This window comes from Drosophila gunungcola, chromosome 3R, assembly GCF_025200985.1.
Source record: "Drosophila gunungcola strain Sukarami chromosome 3R, Dgunungcola_SK_2, whole genome shotgun sequence".
Taxonomy (NCBI): domain Eukaryota; kingdom Metazoa; phylum Arthropoda; class Insecta; order Diptera; family Drosophilidae; genus Drosophila; species Drosophila gunungcola.
In genome coordinates this window covers 1,095,334-1,110,557 of record NC_069139.1, presented here as the reverse complement: position 1 = coordinate 1,110,557, position 15,224 = coordinate 1,095,334, and the positions used below count along the sequence as shown (strand labels likewise).

General features: G+C 47.0%; 6 protein-coding genes across 11 annotated transcripts; 3 read left to right on the top strand and 3 right to left on the bottom strand.

Annotated features, from left to right (window-relative positions):
• Positions 1-435: 435 nt before the first annotated feature.
• LOC128252381 (aryl hydrocarbon receptor nuclear translocator homolog) lies at positions 436-2,826 on the top strand. Its single transcript, XM_052980048.1, has 2 exons — positions 436-576; positions 692-2,826. Exon 2 carries the CDS (start codon positions 750-752, stop codon positions 2,694-2,696), a length of 1,947 nt encoding a protein of 648 aa, XP_052836008.1. The 5' UTR covers positions 436-576; positions 692-749; the 3' UTR covers positions 2,697-2,826.
• A 707-nt stretch (positions 2,827-3,533) lies between these two features.
• Positions 3,534-5,291, bottom strand: LOC128252385 (abasic site processing protein HMCES). Of its 2 annotated transcripts, none has more exons than XM_052980058.1 (3): positions 5,084-5,291; positions 4,352-5,039; positions 3,534-4,014 (listed from the first exon to the last, which is right to left on the bottom strand). In XM_052980058.1, exons 2-3 carry the CDS (start codon positions 4,925-4,927, stop codon positions 3,622-3,624), a joined length of 969 nt encoding a protein of 322 aa, XP_052836018.1. In that variant the 5' UTR covers positions 4,928-5,039; positions 5,084-5,291; the 3' UTR covers positions 3,534-3,621. The 2 variants fall into 2 exon arrangements, with proteins under 2 accessions (XP_052836018.1, XP_052836017.1); XM_052980057.1 differs by having other exon boundaries at positions 5,088-5,291.
• Positions 5,282-5,632, top strand: LOC128252386 (splicing factor 3B subunit 5). The gene has a single exon (XM_052980059.1). It carries the CDS (start codon positions 5,337-5,339, stop codon positions 5,592-5,594), a length of 258 nt encoding a protein of 85 aa, XP_052836019.1. The 5' UTR covers positions 5,282-5,336; the 3' UTR covers positions 5,595-5,632.
• Positions 5,633-5,721: 89 nt separating this feature from the next.
• LOC128252382 (E3 ubiquitin-protein ligase Kcmf1) lies at positions 5,722-11,078 on the top strand. 5 transcript variants are annotated; one of them, XM_052980049.1, is made up of 7 exons: positions 5,722-5,855; positions 7,029-7,207; positions 7,275-7,699; positions 8,640-8,900; positions 9,000-9,281; positions 9,352-9,584; positions 10,012-11,078. In XM_052980049.1, exons 2-7 carry the CDS (start codon positions 7,192-7,194, stop codon positions 10,652-10,654), a joined length of 1,860 nt encoding a protein of 619 aa, XP_052836009.1. In that variant the 5' UTR covers positions 5,722-5,855; positions 7,029-7,191; the 3' UTR covers positions 10,655-11,078. The 5 variants fall into 5 exon arrangements, with proteins under 5 accessions (XP_052836009.1, XP_052836013.1, XP_052836011.1 ...); XM_052980053.1 differs by having other exon boundaries at positions 5,723-5,741; XM_052980051.1 differs by lacking the exon at positions 5,722-5,855 and adding an exon at positions 6,160-6,422.
• A 131-nt stretch (positions 11,079-11,209) lies between these two features.
• On the bottom strand, positions 11,210-13,076 carry LOC128252383 (uncharacterized). Its single transcript, XM_052980054.1, has 3 exons — positions 12,896-13,076; positions 12,642-12,833; positions 11,210-12,583 (listed from the first exon to the last, which is right to left on the bottom strand). Exons 1-3 carry the CDS (start codon positions 12,938-12,940, stop codon positions 11,555-11,557), a joined length of 1,266 nt encoding a protein of 421 aa, XP_052836014.1. The 5' UTR covers positions 12,941-13,076; the 3' UTR covers positions 11,210-11,554.
• Positions 13,077-13,527: 451 nt separating this feature from the next.
• Positions 13,528-15,167, bottom strand: LOC128252384 (E3 ubiquitin-protein ligase Iruka). Its single transcript, XM_052980055.1, has one exon. The coding sequence runs from the start codon at positions 14,903-14,905 to the stop codon at positions 13,739-13,741; it is 1,167 nt and encodes a 388-aa protein (XP_052836015.1). The 5' UTR covers positions 14,906-15,167; the 3' UTR covers positions 13,528-13,738.
• Between the last annotated feature and the right edge of the window lie 57 nt (positions 15,168-15,224).

Genomic DNA, 15,224 nt, shown 5'->3' with positions numbered 1-15,224 from the left:
GGTTTACTAAAAAACAATGCAAAGTCCTTTACCTTATTAGTTTAAAAAAATATTACCACATTAGAAATGTACTATTAATGTACTAACTATTTTTGCATAACAGCTAACTAATAAATTCATAAAAATTTTCAAAACAAGAAACTACGAAAGTTATGTTTTCATACAATAGCAGATAATAAAAATGTGCAATTGTAAATAACACCCATTTGCCGAGTTTGTTTCTCAATTTAATAAAACGTAAGAGTCACGATCGTATTACAATCCGAACATTGTAAGCTTAAAAATTTAATTGAAAATACGAATATGTATTGAAAATGTAACGGTCAAACTGGTTTAAGGATGCCACTTTGCTTTTCACAATCAACCAATATTGCCACCAGGCTTAATTGTTATCGAAATTCTCTACTGGCTGCCCATCTTTGCGGTATATTTAATAAATCTTGCAACGGTCACACTGCATGCAGTAAACAGAGATTTTATCGTGAGGAAAAGTGGTGAATTTATGGTAAAAAGCGCATAAAACCAGGCCAATAAAAGTGTCTGGATGAGCCAAGAATCTGTGCGCCCCTACCAATTGTAAGTATAACCCGAAAAAGCGATTGAAGTTCAGTTTTTTGGACAGCACGACGTAGACAAAATACTTACCCCCACCCCGCACCCGTCTTTCAATTCCACGAACCTTTTTCTACAGAGCACAGGCGACCCAAATTACGACGAACGTTTTCGTTTTCTAATTACGCATTCCAAGCATGGACGAGGCGAACATACAGGACAAGGAGCGGTTTGCCAGCCGCGAGAATCACTGCGAGATCGAGCGTCGTCGCCGCAACAAGATGACGGCCTACATCACGGAACTCTCGGACATGGTGCCCACCTGCAGTGCCCTGGCTAGAAAACCGGACAAACTGACCATCCTCCGCATGGCGGTGGCTCACATGAAGGCTCTGCGTGGCACTGGGAACACCAGCAGCGATGGCACCTATAAACCCTCCTTCCTTACGGACCAGGAGCTGAAGCATCTCATTCTGGAGGCAGCCGATGGGTTCCTATTCGTTGTATCCTGCGATTCGGGTAGGGTCATTTATGTCTCGGACTCAGTGACTCCCGTGCTGAACTACACCCAGAGCGATTGGTACGGCACCAGTCTGTACGAGCACATTCATCCCGATGACCGCGAGAAGATCCGCGAGCAGCTGTCCACGCAGGAGTCGCAGAATGCTGGCCGCATCCTGGACCTCAAGTCGGGCACTGTCAAAAAGGAGGGTCACCAGTCCAGCATGCGCTTGAGCATGGGAGCTCGACGTGGTTTCATTTGTCGCATGCGCGTGGGCAATGTGAACCCAGAGTCGATGGTCTCCGGCCATTTGAACCGCCTCAAGCAGCGGAACTCACTGGGACCCTCTAGGGATGGCACCAACTACGCTGTGGTACACTGTACCGGCTACATAAAGAATTGGCCGCCCACCGACATGTTCCCCAACATGCACATGGAGCGCGATGTGGACGACATGAGCTCACACTGCTGCCTGGTGGCCATTGGTCGACTGCAGGTTACCTCCACGGCCGCGAACGACATGAGTGGCTCGAATAATCAGAGTGAGTTCATCACACGCCACGCCATGGATGGCAAGTTCACATTTGTGGATCAGCGGGTCCTGAACATATTGGGCTACACGCCCACTGAGCTGCTAGGCAAGATCTGCTACGACTTCTTTCACCCCGAGGACCAAAGCCACATGAAGGAAAGCTTTGATCAGGTGCTCAAGCAGAAAGGGCAAATGTTCTCGCTTTTGTACAGAGCCAGGGCTAAGAATTCGGAGTATGTGTGGCTGCGAACGCAGGCCTATGCCTTCCTGAATCCCTACACCGACGAAGTGGAGTACATTGTGTGCACCAATAGCTCTGGCAAGACCATGCATGGTGCTCCCTTGGATGCAGCAGCTGCCCATACGCCCGAGCAAGTGCAGCAACAGCAGCAGCAGGAGCAACATGTGTATGTGCAGGCTGCCCCGGGTGTGGACTATGTCCGCCGGGAGCTGACCCCAGTGGGCAGTGCGACCAACGATGGCATGTACCAGACGCACATGCTCGCCATGCAGGCTCCTACGCCCCAACAACAGCAGCAACAACAGCAACAGCGGCCGGGATCGGCGCAAACCACACCAGTGGGCTACACTTATGACACAACACATTCGCCGTACAGCGCTGGAGGACCCTCGCCGCTGGCCAAGATTCCCAAGTCGGGTGCCTCGCCCACACCGGTGGCACCCAACTCCTGGGCAGCCCTGCGCCCACAGCAGCAGCAGCAACAACAGCAGCAGCAGCCCGTGACCGAGGGTTATCAGTACCAGCAGACGAGTCCGGCCAGGTCGCCGAGTGGTCCAACCTACACCCAACTGAGTGCCGGCAACGGAAATCGCCAGCAGCAACCGCAGCCGGGAGCATATCAGGCGGCTCCTCCGCCACCGCCACCCAATGCGCCGGGAATGTGGGACTGGCAGCAGGGCGGAGGACACCCACATCCGCCGCACCCATCGGCCCATCCGCACCATCCACACGCCCATCCGGGCGGACCGGCCGGAGCAGGACAGCCGCAGGGTCAGGAGTTCTCGGACATGCTGCAGATGCTGGACCACAGTGCGCCGACCACGTTTGAGGACCTAAACATCAACATGTTCAGCACGCCTTTTGAGTAACTTCCATCCCGATACCGATCCTCGATTCTCCCGATTCCCATTTATTCTGTGTCTCTCTATTAACCACTTCTTAAGTGCAATCCATCTTAACATTGTTGAAATAATTCAGCCAAACGCATGCAAATTGTAATCTCGTAAATAGCATTTTAAGTACATGGCCGGCAGTCACGTACACGACTCTGATATCTTTATTTTTGTGTGCTACGTAACGTCTTCTTCACCTCCATTTCCATTTGCCTAACCCGCTCATTGGCCGTTCAAAAGTATTTACAATTAATGTCTTTCGTCAGTAAACAAAAGGAAATATATACACTGCTATATAGCCTATGAATTCTAAGCTTTCTCATCGATTCTATAGGATTAAGTTGTATTTCTCATCAAGCATTACAAAGTTCATGCAACGTATACATATATAAATATACAATTCGTAGTCTAATATAAAAGAAATTTATATATGTAAGCAACATAAAGCGCACCATCCAATAGCATTGACACCATTTCCCATTAATTTTTGCCCATTTTCCGACCATGCTTACAAAAGTATATGAGTAAACAATATACATACTATATATACACAGAAATTTGCTTCATGTGCAGCTTTTCTTGTTGCTTTAATTGCAAATTCATGCAGCGACAAGGAAAACTTTCAAGCTCAATACAGTGGCGCTCAAAATTGAATCGCACACACACAAAATAAGACCATTTGATTACGAAAAGTTCAAACATTAAATTAGTTAATTAAGCACACTTCAAAAAACAAATTTTAAGCAATTAATTAGCCGCTAAGCCCCAATTTGTGTAATTAAGCAAACACAACGATGATAATGCTTTGAAATGTGGGTATTGAACAAAAATTCTTCAGTTTTTAATGAAAATAAACTTAATGTACTACAAGTTGTAAGAATGTGATTAATGATTTGCGGGTCTATTTTTCGACGAATTTCACTTCGACTGCTTTTTGACTTTTGAAGTCTTCAAATTTGTACTTCTTGGCTGGACTGTCGAAGGAGGAGCCACCGGGGGAGTTCCTGCGCTTGCATCCTGCCTCCTTCTCCTGCTCCTCATCATCGCTGGGATCACTGTGCTCTGCCTTGGTTTGATCCTCGCGTTTCTTACGAACATTTAGCCAGGCCATCATCGTTTTGTTCATCGCCGGCTTTGCTGGTTTGGCGACCAGTTCGATGGGCTTGTTGCACTCCTCGCTCTTGTTCCGCGAATTATTCACCAGCTTGGACACACGGTGCCACTGGAGCTTAGTAGCCGGGCGCAAGGTGGCTAAGGCTTCCGCGTCACTCACTCGCTTAAAGTCCAGCCAGTCCTAGGATACAAAAGAAAACATTCGTTTATAGGTGTAGGTTTTTTTAAATTAATGCATAATAGCTCAAGGATGTTGTGTCTAAATTTCAAGTTGATCATAGCAACTAACGACGGTTATTTTGGATATGTTCTAATGTTTTTAAAATCGGTGTCTATCAAAACTCCAAAACTACAGCTTCGATCGAAAACTTAAATTTTGAATTCTTTCTGTCCATTAGCAATAAGTTAATGTCGTTAAGACCCTTTTTTCAAATTTGTTTATACTTTTTTTACCTTCCAAGTGTTTTCAAAATCTGAAAAATTCAAATTTAGAAACACGCCCCAGTTTCTCGACTTACATTCATTTGCTGCTCGGTTTCGAGGATGGCGGGCATGCGATAGTGCATCCAAGCCATGATTTTACTGGATTGAAAGGTGATAATACTGTAGCTGTACATCTTGTCGCCGCTCTCGTCCGCCCACACATCGAATAGTCCCGCCATCCTCAGCAGCTTCACATCCTTTGGCTGCTCGTAGATCTTGGCGTCTCCCTCCTGGGGTACGAATACCAGGTAGGCATCCCGCTCGGAGGGCTTCTTGGCTGGACCGGCCGTCTGCCACTCGTAGAATCCCTCGCAGATGACCACACACCGCTGACCGCGCTTGAAGGGTCCACGATACAACTTCGAGTCCATCAGGTGTTCCAGCCGACAGTTGTTGGTGGTTAGGCCATGTCGCCGGTAGTCACCCTTATGCCAAAAGGGGATCATGCCCCACATCATGGGCATGATCACGCGGTCGCATTTCTGATCCTCGACAACCGAGAAATGTCCTGCGGACACGATGACCGGCGTTATGTCGGTGGGGGCAATGTTGTAGGAGGCCTGGTAGTTCCTTCCCAGATTGAATTCTGCCCGCCACTCGGGCGTCTCCATTGACGGTCCTTCCTCATCCTTGATTGTATCCTTGTCTTCGGAATCAGGATCCGTTTTGATCGTTTTCCGTGGATATTTACAGGCGCAAATTACCTGCTCGGGGTCTAGGGTTCTAAAACGGCTTTTAATTTGGAGTAACTGGTGTGATTTATTTACCTACAGGCAAGTGCGCCCGCACATTGGTCTTAACTTTAAGTAAATAATTAAAAACGAATTGTTAGTGGCCAAACTGAAAGTGTAAACAAATATTTTTGGAGGGTTGATTGAAATACCAGTTCTGGCCGCCTCGTAAATAAAATACCAAATATATTTTGACCTTACTAACAACTGGTCACTTTTAGAGCCAAAATCACAACAGAAACTCAACGCTACTCATTTTGTTGCACATTTTTGAAACTACCAAGAGAAAATGGGCGAACGCTACAATATCCACAGTCAGCTTGAGCATCTGCAGAGCAAATACATCGGCACAGGGCACGCCGATACCACCAAGTTCGAGTGGCTGACCAACCAACATCGCGACTCTTTGGCCAGCTACATGGGTCACTACGATATCCTTAACTACTTTGCCATTGCGGAAAACGAGTCGAAGGCAAGGGTACGTTTCAACCTGATGGAGCGGATGCTGCAGCCATGTGGACCACCACCGGAAAAATTGGAGGACTAAGCTATAATACATAAACAAAATAATAAACAAATGTAGAGCAGCAAGGCATTTTTCAGGGGTGGATGTGGATACTAAGTTTATATACCAAGTGCGGTATTTATCGACATTCGGTATTTTTCGGCCTAGCCGCGCACGGTCGCACCCCAGGTCAGGAAAAGCTTTTCACTCGATATAATATAACTTATTTTCGTTTCAATTATTAATTTTCGAGTGCTAGTGTCTTAAAGTAACCATAAAATAGCCAATGCGCACCAAAGCAAAGTACGTTATTGTGTTTTTTCCCAAAGCTAAAACCAAATAACCAACTAAAACCCGCAAGAAAACGCTCTGTACAACAAAACTGTAAAACTGCAATACAGCAGCAGCCACAACAACAATAACACGTCGGGGGCATCATCTTGTGCAAAAATCGCGGCGAACAAAAGAGATCGCAATTGGCAATTGCGTAGAACAAATACAATGTCTGGACATGCACACGGCGCACACCAGTGCAAGTGCCTGTGTATTTGCCGAGCTGAATAATGTGTCCCGAAAAACAAGAGTAAAACCAGACGACGCATAAACTTATAAATAGTGACAAACTAAAACAGACCTACTGTTATTTCACAGCTGCCCAATCAGCCTGTCTAGCTAAAGTTCTTTCCAAAGCTCTCTTTTCTAGTAGACCGTGCCTATTTTCGTGGCCGTCACTTTGGCCTGGCACTCGGCGTTGCCAGACCTGCGCGAGAAAAAGCGTAATTCACCCAACTGAGTGCTCATGGCATGATTAACAAAAAAGTCTGCTTATTTCCCCGTGTGTGTGGCTGCAAATGTTTATAAACAAAACATGTAATTATAATAAGCAATAATAATCAGCCTCTGAGAGCTGGCCCCATTGAATACGGCAACACTCGCGCATATCTGCGTTTTGCTTTTCGGGAGCACAGGGCAGCAGGCGAAGAGGAAGAGTGGTGAGGCGGCAGCGGGGCACAAAAAGCCCACGACATCGTCGAGTTGAAAATTTTCGCGAAACCGAAAAAGTTAAAAATAAATGTTTACTGTGCAGCGGCATCGCGGCTGCGGGGAAAATCGCAATTAACACCCCCTGCTTCGTCCCGCTGATGGCCCAGTGTTAAATGTAATTTTTCGATGGCTCGCGCTCGATTGTATTGAATAATTCGTTGCCTCATTGGTGTGAGGGGGAGGTAGAGGAGCCCCCCTTTTTTTCGAGTGCCTCTTTCCACCGCCTTTCGCAAGGCAAACGGAACGGCGAAAAGAAAGAACCGTAATCGTGGGCAATAGAAGAGAAGCAAAGGAAAAACAAAATAAGAGAGTGGAGTGTCATGTCCTCCTCTCATTGTTTGCCCTGGAATCTGTGATGGATCTGCCAGTTCTTCCAGATCTTCCAGTTTCCCCAAAGCTAAATCGAAATCCTAAACTCCTGCTCTCTTCCAGCTCCTCAATATCCAAATCAAAATCCTCCGAATCCGAAGCCCGCAAGGAATCCTCATAAATCCTGCAAATAGCCCGAAGTCGAAAAGCAGACCAATCTTCAGCGGGAGACGCTCCTCCTGAACGCTTGGAAGTGGAAGCGAAGCTTAGTGCCCGCTGCAGAATAATGAGTCGACATGAAGGTGAGTCACTGGAGCAGGCCAGTCAATTTGAGAGGAATAACCAAATCCACCCATGTCCAAATCGCAGGTGTCAGCTGCGATTCATGTCTCAAAAGCAACTTCAACGGACGGCGCTACAAGTGCTTGATCTGCTATGACTACGACCTGTGCGCCGACTGCTACGAGGATGGCGTCACCTCCACGCGCCACCTGGTCGAGCATCCCATGCAGTGCATCCTTACCCGCTCCGACATCGAGCTGTACTTTGGCGGCGAGATGCTAACCTCGGACCAGCCGCAGAGCTTCACCTGTCCCTACTGCAAAAAGATGGGCTTCAGCGACGCCACCCTGCTGGAGCACGTCTCCGCCGAGCACACGGAGACCAGTCTGGAGGTGGTCTGCCCGGTCTGTGCCGGCCTGCCGGGCGGCGAGCCGAATCTAGTCACAGATGACTTTGCAGGTCACCTCACCCTGGAGCATCGCCAGGGACCGCGCGAGCTGATTTCCTTTCTAATATCCTTTTTCAAAACAAACATCTACCCCTAGTTTGAGTAGAAATGTCTCGCTGTGCATCGCAAGAATATAGCTCCATAGTCTAAAATACTTTAGTGATTCGGAAAAAGAGCCATCGAATGTGAGATAGAAAAACTATTTGTAGTTTCCTTGCACACATTTCAAAATAGGTGATTTTTCATAAATGTGTGCTTAAAAATAATTACTTCTCAAATTTCCAATAGAAATCACTTAATTTATTTTGATTTCAAGTTGTGCTGAAAGAAAAATATTTACTTTTCATATCGAATTAGATTTCTGATAAATGTGTGTTTAAGCAAATGCATTTATTTAAAAATATCCTCTTGAAAGAACTATTAGGCTTTTTTGTATTTCAAGTTGTGCCGAAAAAATTCTTTTGTTTAAAACGGTTTCTGTTAAATCCAAATTTTCAAGTTTTTTCTGTAATTTGTATTAGTGCTCTATGACGCTTACAGTCATATTAGTCATGTTATTGCTTCAAAATTTGCAAGTATAAATATTATTCCTGTGTTTTGTTAATGCTTTATGAAGTTAGTCATATAATTGCATCATATATAGCAATTTTGTGCGCTGTAACGTAATTGCAGGAACATTTGAGTTTGATCAAAGCAAACTATTTTTCCTTATACTTGGTTTTCGTTTCGAAAAACAAGCAGGCAGAAGCAGTTCAACCCGGTTTTGTTTATTTAATTTAAGCTCTAGGCTGATTTTTGTATTTTTTTTTTTGTTTATGCTAGACAAAAGTAAACAGTGCAACTGATTTGATACTTATGTGATATTACATTTTAAGCTAACTCCTCAGACAAACCTTTAAATGTTTGCGATACAGCCAAAGGCATTTTACTATCAGTGTTTAACCTAGTTGTAAGTTAATTATTCATGAGTCAATTCATTGGTTTCCTTAACCTGTGGACTGTACGACGAGCCCTCGGCCATCCGTCATGGCGGTGGAGTGCGTCGCATCCCAGGACGCACTCTCGGTGGACCACGAACGCGCCGCTCCAACATGCACTTCAGCTCGTCGAGCGGTCTGTCGGCCTTGTCGCCCTCGGGACGGGAATCGGTGGATCCCATCGCGGAACTGTTGTCGCAGCTTTCGGGCGTGCGGCGGGGCGGACCGCCCACATCGCAGCTGCAGCAGCTACAGATGCAGATGCAGTTGGATCGCCAGCAGGTGACGGTAAGGGAGAGGCCTCGCCATATTCATTATATTTGTGTGTATAAGGAAACTGCGACTTTCGTTGTCTTCTTGCTTGCCTTTGCGCTTGCATTATTTTAGGCATCGCGCCAAATCGATCGGCTGCCAAGGCGTGCGCATCCCATAGTCTCAACATCGAACTCGAATGCCGCCATGGCCGAGGTGATCAGCGGTGGAGCAGGCGGCGGCGGCAGCGGAGGCAGTGGCGCAGTTGGAAGCGGCAGTGGCGGCGGCAGCGGGGGCACCGCTCCGCCCAACCTGCGCACTACCGAGTGGCCAGTGACAGCAAGCTTCTCGACATCGGCCAGCAATCATTCGCAGACTCAGTCGAGTCTGGCCGCCAACAGCCTCAATGCCAGAGAAGTAGTTCATCCCACTGGCCAGCATACCCTGATTTCAAATGTCCACTAACCATCTATGTCTTGTCCTGCAGGCGATCGGAACGGGCAGCAGCGGCGGAGCCAACAATGCCCTGGGAATCAGCGTGGGTGTCGGTGGAGCTGCCAACGGCGGAGCAGGTGCAGCCGGAGCTGCAGCAGGAGGCAGTGGCCAGGCGATTGGCCAGGGTGGTGCGGCAGCTGGCGAGTCCCTCTTGCTGGCCCAATTCATGCAGCCCACCCTCTCCGAGGCCGAGTGGGCGATCGTGGAGAGCATGCGAGCAGATCGGTGAGTGTTTCCAGCTGGCAGAATCACACCTCGTTTGCCCAGAAATCTCCTGCTTTTAAGAACCTATTAAATCTGTTTTTGTTTTGATGAGATAAGCTATAACCCGAAATAGATATTCAAACTGTAATGAAACAATGTAAAATGCTTGGCAGCATACACTTTTAAGGCATATAACCACTTTTCTTCTAATGTATCATAATGCTTACCAACACACGAAATGCGGTTTAAAAAACATTTGACAATTTTGTAGTTTTAATTCCTAAAATTTGATTTAGTCATAGTATTAACTATTTTTTTATTGCTTTTTCCAAAAGCTAAGAAGTTACTACTATGTTGCCGCATAGATCCATAAAGACAACTTCTGATTTTACGTATAGATAGATATTATTGGTACCTCACAAGCTAATCCAAAATCCTCCCTCTTCAGGTCCATGTTCGTGCAGTCGCTGATGCTATCGATGCTCTGCAATGAGGCGCTCGACTTGAATGCCTCCGACGAGAGCCGGGCCAAGAGTGATAATGTAAATAAGGGGCAACAGCAGCAGGAGGAAGTCGAGGCCGATGCGCAGAATGCGGAGACACTGCTAAACAACAATGCCGATGTGGAGCAGCAGCAGCAGCAGCCACAGCCGGCGATGGTGCGACAGGTGAATCAAATGCAACAAACCTCGCCGGAGGACTTTGTGTGCGACGAGTATCGCTATAAAAACAAAAAGGCAAACACAACACAATCGAGCGGAACAGCAGGAGGAGGTGGAGGAGGAGTAGGAGGATTAGGACTAGGAGTGGGTGGAATGAGCGGAGGAGGTTTGGGGGGAGCTGGAGGAGCCACTGCAGCCCCGGGAGGGGGTGCTAGCGGAGCTGGCAGTAAGCCAACAGCTGACAGAGGCATCGAGAGACGCGGCGGTCGTCCACCTCCAGCGGAGATGGCCACGGGCTCGCAGCAGCCACAACAGCAGCAGCAGTCCAACACGGCCACTCCGGCGGCGTCCCAGCAGAAATACAAACAGAACGCTAATGCAGCGGCGACGGCGGCGGCAAACACAAATCAAATTCCCGACACTAGGTAGTGCCTCTGATGATCACCATGATCACCACGAATTGCATCAACAACAACAACAGTAACAACAACCACACCCAATGCTGCAGCCACAACAAATCTATCACCACCCCGAACACAGCAACAGCAATGGAGCATCTGCTCCTTGAGCAGAAGTAGAAGCTGAATTCGAAACAACAGCAGATGGAACTACAACAAACACAGCCGTTAATGTAACAACCGGAGTGGGGGATAGCTGCTGCTCTGGAGGAATCCGATTCGTCTTAAGCAGTTGCGCTGACGCAACCGCCGCAGCAATTTCGTCAAAAAAACTATATTATGTATCGTTTATTAAATATATTAAAATTTATATAATTATAAAAAGATGAGAGGATGTGCAGCAAGAAAAATTATTGTAATCATTGAATTAATTATAATTTAAAGAAACCACAAAACATCGTTGTTAAGTGTGCTTTGGCTTATTTTCATACTCGATGTTGAGCGTAAAGATATGGAAGATTGGACTTTTAGATAAAAGCGTGTAAGGAAAAAAAAATGTCCTAAAAGTTCGTAGTTAAACTAATATTTAAAAAATGCCCACGCTAAATTTAAGTTGAACGTAAATGAGAAACAAATTCCTTTTTAAAAAAATGCTTTAGTTATCCTTAGACTATATTCTTATGATTCATCTTAAAACTTCTAAAACTACGGTTCTTCTTTCAGATCATAAATTTTGACAAATTTAAAATTTTTCAAAAGAATTTGTTTTGGTTATAAACCTAATATTTAAGTTTCTGATAATGGAGCTCTTGCTAAATTCGACTGGAACATAACTGAGAATCATTTTGCTTATGAAAAAGGGCTAGTGTCATCACTAGACTATTTTCATCTCCTAAATTTTAGGTTAACTTACTAATCTTATTAAATTCCATTATAGTTCAAATTTCGGCACATCTAAGGGCGGCAGATTGTCAAGATCATAGGCGCTTTGTACTCCTCTTGGCCTTAGGCAGAACAGATACTCCACGGCTTGCTTAATCTGCTGCTCAGAGCAATAAGGATTGACCATGACAATGGAGTGGGCCAGCAGTTTGGCCAGCTTTTTGAACAGAAATCGGTTGGCGATTAGGCCCTCCGCCAGGGGACTCATTAATTGACGCACGATCCAGGGTCGAATACGAAGCACACAGCTGGAAAGTAGCACTTCGTCCACCAGATCGATGGAAGGGCTGGATATTTGGGTGGCGAACTCATCATCGCTGTCCTCGCCGAATAAGATGTGGAACCTGTATCTCAAACGATTCTCGCAGCGCCAATCCGCCTCCAGCAAGCGAATTAGGCAGGCATTGAGCCGCCTTCTCTGGGCGTAGAGTTCACAGGGCCACCGGCTCTGGCCAAGATCCACTTGGCTGTGCTGTTCCCTTGAGGGCGTGTCTGTGGCTGTTGGGGATACCGTCTGTGTTTTGGGACTGGGCAGTTCGGCGTTTTCAATCTCTTCCAGTATGGCCGAAATTTGCGGATCATCGTTAACAGCGGTGGGCTGGATGCCAAAGATGTCATTCAGATCGGTGGGCTCATCGCCAAACAGCATGGCCAGTTCCTGGGCCACTGCATCTTCGGTTTCGGAGAGGGGCGAGCTTGGCTGGACAAGAGGCTTGGAATCCTGCTCCTGCTTTATGTTCCTCCTGCGACAACGCGTGCAAAGCAGCTCTTTTTGGACTTCCTTCTCTTTAAGTCTAGCCTGAAACATATCGATTTTTCGACCCAGCTCGGGTCTATCCTCCTCATCAGAATTCTCATGACCATTTTGGGCTGCCATTTCATTTGTTTGTGTGGCCTTGTCCACCAGGAAAGATCCAGTCTTGGTGGATACATGATCCTCTCCAGCTGCAAGCTGCATTTGGTCAAACAGGGTGTTGGCCAGCCGACACTCCTGCGTGTTCCTGCGTACTGCGGCAATCTAAGAGAGTAGTAGGAACATGCTAGCCATGACTTCTGTAGCCCATAGATCCACTTACCGTCTTAACCATTGCCCTTTGATATATTTGTGCCGCCAGGCAGGCCTGTTTCGCCTTGTCCTCCAGTTGATACAGGCTGGCGGGAATACAGGACCAGGCAGTGGGTTTGTGGTGATTCCGAGATTTGCTGGCCCACGCGCACACATTCTCCTGCAACTGGCGCTCCAAATAGAGCACATACTGTTTGCGAACCTTCCAAAAAAAGGAAACTAAGGATCCTCCATCAAGGACACTTCCTGTTGCCAATGACTTACCACCTCCGTAAGGACCACAAACTCATTATGACCATCGTGTAACATGCTTATTTTTTGTTTGGATTATAAATACTATTCACTTTAATTGACTTGGCTCATTTTGTTTATATTTAAAACGGTTAAGCCGGGCTTAAAGCCAAATTAGAATTTAAACAAATTACAGGTGTTGCCACCTGGTGGAGAAACAGCTGGTACGTCGAAAGATGTGGCCAGACCCCTAGATTTTTTAAACATTGCACAGTTTTTCTTTACTTCTTGAATTAAATACTTATTTTAATTTAAATACTATTAAGAAATTTGTATGTACAGACTTTTTGAGTTTTAGATGTTTAGTTTTCTTTAATACTGACATTAAAGCAGATATAAATAATATTGAAGTCTAACATTTTTTAATGAAAATTCATTATTGAATGTTTATTTTAAAAAGTGTTTTACAGTCAACAGTATTACAAAAGTGTTTGGTTTTATGTTTTGAAACGTAAAAGCAGATATTAAAATATGTCAATACATCTATTTTATCGAGGTAAACACTGTTCCGGTGCCTATGTACAAAATATATCAATAATAGAATATCAAACTACAAGTAAGAAGGTCCATTATATAAAAATAAAGCAATTAACTGTCAACAGTAGTTGATTTTTGCAGAGCCAACGGAATTGTATATTCCGTGTTGTTTATTACAAATCGTTATTTCGAACAACAACAAAATTAAGCGTGAGGAGAAACTATTATAAATATATATGATTAATTATGTTTTAGGGCTAAACTTCTAAAGCCGCGGCCAATATTTGGCTTAATTTTGAATATCAATCGATCTCGGTTCACTGCCTGCCTATCTGCCAGTTAGTCCAGAAACATGTTGTCGTCGTCGAAGGTGAAGACGTTGTTGCGTGCTGGCTGGGCGGGATTAGCGGACACCTCCGGACGTCCTCGGCCACTACTTTCCGCCGTGGTCTGGCTAGCGATGCTGCTGCTGTTGTTGGCCGGCGAGGGATTGACCTGTGTTCCTGTGGCGGTGCTGACCGAGCTCCTAGCAGGGTCAGCCCCCACTTCTGGCCCGAATCCGTCCAACATGACGAACTCCTCGTCGGCATCGCTGCCCTCGTCCGCCAATGACTTCCGGCAGATGGGACAGGTGCTGTGCAGATTGAGCCATGGCACGATGCAGTTCTCGTGGTACAGATGCGAGCAGGGTAGCTTACGTACCATCTCGTCTATCTTGAAGTCGTCCCAGCAGATGGAGCACTGGATCTTGCGATCCACCTCCTCGGCACTGATCTGCACATTGGGTATCTCGTTAATGCGCTGCGCTGACAAGGGCGGCGGTCCCGAAGTCTCCATTTGGTTTAGCATCTGGGTGACAATGGTGTCCAGACCCTCGCGGCCCCAAGCGTAATCTCCTGGGTTGCCCATGAAGAACATGTGCGAATTGCCGCCTCCACCGACTCCTCCACCGCCACCTGGTCCGGTCACTATTTCCGCCGTGGCACCGGCCAGTGGCAGGCTCTGCAGAAAGTCAAAGAGCACATTGTCCAGCCGATCCAGATTGGCGGGACGCACGCGTCCACCGGCAGTCAGGCCGCCGCCCCCGGAGCCACTGCCCGAGGGACCGGTGAAGGCACCCAGCATCAAATTGCTATGCCGCCTGTTTGGCTCGATGGTGATCTCCAGGTTGGACACATTTCGCATGTTCAGCAGCGACACTATGTCGTTTCGCAGCGATTCCACATTCACCTGCGATCCGCCCGACGAGCTGCCCCTGCTCAGGGTGTCGTGGGAGCCAGAGGAGCCGCTGCCACTGCCACTGCTTCCGGATCGTCCACCGCCGGGTGCTCCAGCTGCCGGAGAAGCCATCTCCGGGGCGTTTGCCGGCAACTCCTCCACGAAACCGTTCGCGCACAGCGGGCAGGTGAAGTCCGAGTTGGGAATGTTGATCTCCACGTTGCACATGTGGCAGAAGAATCGCTTGGACTCGGCGGACCGGTCCTCCACCACCATTGCCTCTGCCATCCTGCCGGAGGTCCTTTATTTCGTGTAGATTCGGCTCACGGCTAGCGATTGTGCAAGATTGTCGTTTGTTTCTTTCGTGCGTTCGTGGCCGGCGACTCTAGACGTTGCTTTGCACAGTGGAGGACGAGGTACACACTCCCGGGCCCACGCCGGTCATTGGGTCCGTTCAAAACTATTGGGAATTTAAAATTAATTTATATTTTTCTATAAATAAGACCTTTTGAGAGTGGCCCTTGGCGCAGATGAGGCGAAATCTTGCTGGTAGGGAGTGCGCTGGCGCACTTTGGTCACATTGATAGCTGACATAAGTGTTGCTGCC

What these genes read in the sequence shown, in the direction of transcription:
- LOC128252385 (XM_052980057.1), bottom strand. Translation starts at nt 5,107, where the DNA reads ATGTGCGGGCGCACTTGCCT. An exon ending in ATGTGCGGGCGCACTTGCCT is followed by an intron (nt 5,040 to 5,087) that starts GTAGGTAAATAA and finishes AAGCCGTTTTAG; the next exon opens with AACCCTAGACCCCGAGCAGG. An exon ending in AAACCGAGCAGCAAATGAAT is followed by an intron (nt 4,015 to 4,351) that starts GTAAGTCGAGAA and finishes TTTGTATCCTAG; the next exon opens with GACTGGCTGGACTTTAAGCG.
- LOC128252382 (XM_052980049.1), top strand. An exon ending in ACAGCCTCAATGCCAGAGAA is followed by an intron (nt 9,282 to 9,351) that starts GTAGTTCATCCC and finishes CTTGTCCTGCAG; the next exon opens with GCGATCGGAACGGGCAGCAG. An exon ending in GAGAGCATGCGAGCAGATCG is followed by an intron (nt 9,585 to 10,011) that starts GTGAGTGTTTCC and finishes CTCCCTCTTCAG; the next exon opens with GTCCATGTTCGTGCAGTCGC.
- LOC128252383 (XM_052980054.1), bottom strand. Translation starts at nt 12,940, where the DNA reads ATGTTACACGATGGTCATAATGAGTTTGTGGTCCTTACGGAGGTG. An exon ending in TTGTGGTCCTTACGGAGGTG is followed by an intron (nt 12,834 to 12,895) that starts GTAAGTCATTGG and finishes TTTTTTTGGAAG; the next exon opens with GTTCGCAAACAGTATGTGCT. An exon ending in AAAGGGCAATGGTTAAGACG is followed by an intron (nt 12,584 to 12,641) that starts GTAAGTGGATCT and finishes CTACTCTCTTAG; the next exon opens with ATTGCCGCAGTACGCAGGAA.
- LOC128252386 (XM_052980059.1), top strand. Translation starts at nt 5,337, where the DNA reads ATGGGCGAACGCTACAATATCCACAGTCAGCTTGAGCATCTGCAGAGC.
- LOC128252384 (XM_052980055.1), bottom strand. Translation starts at nt 14,905, where the DNA reads ATGGCAGAGGCAATGGTGGTGGAGGACCGGTCCGCCGAGTCCAAGCGA.
- LOC128252381 (XM_052980048.1), top strand. Translation starts at nt 750, where the DNA reads ATGGACGAGGCGAACATACAGGACAAGGAGCGGTTTGCCAGCCGCGAG.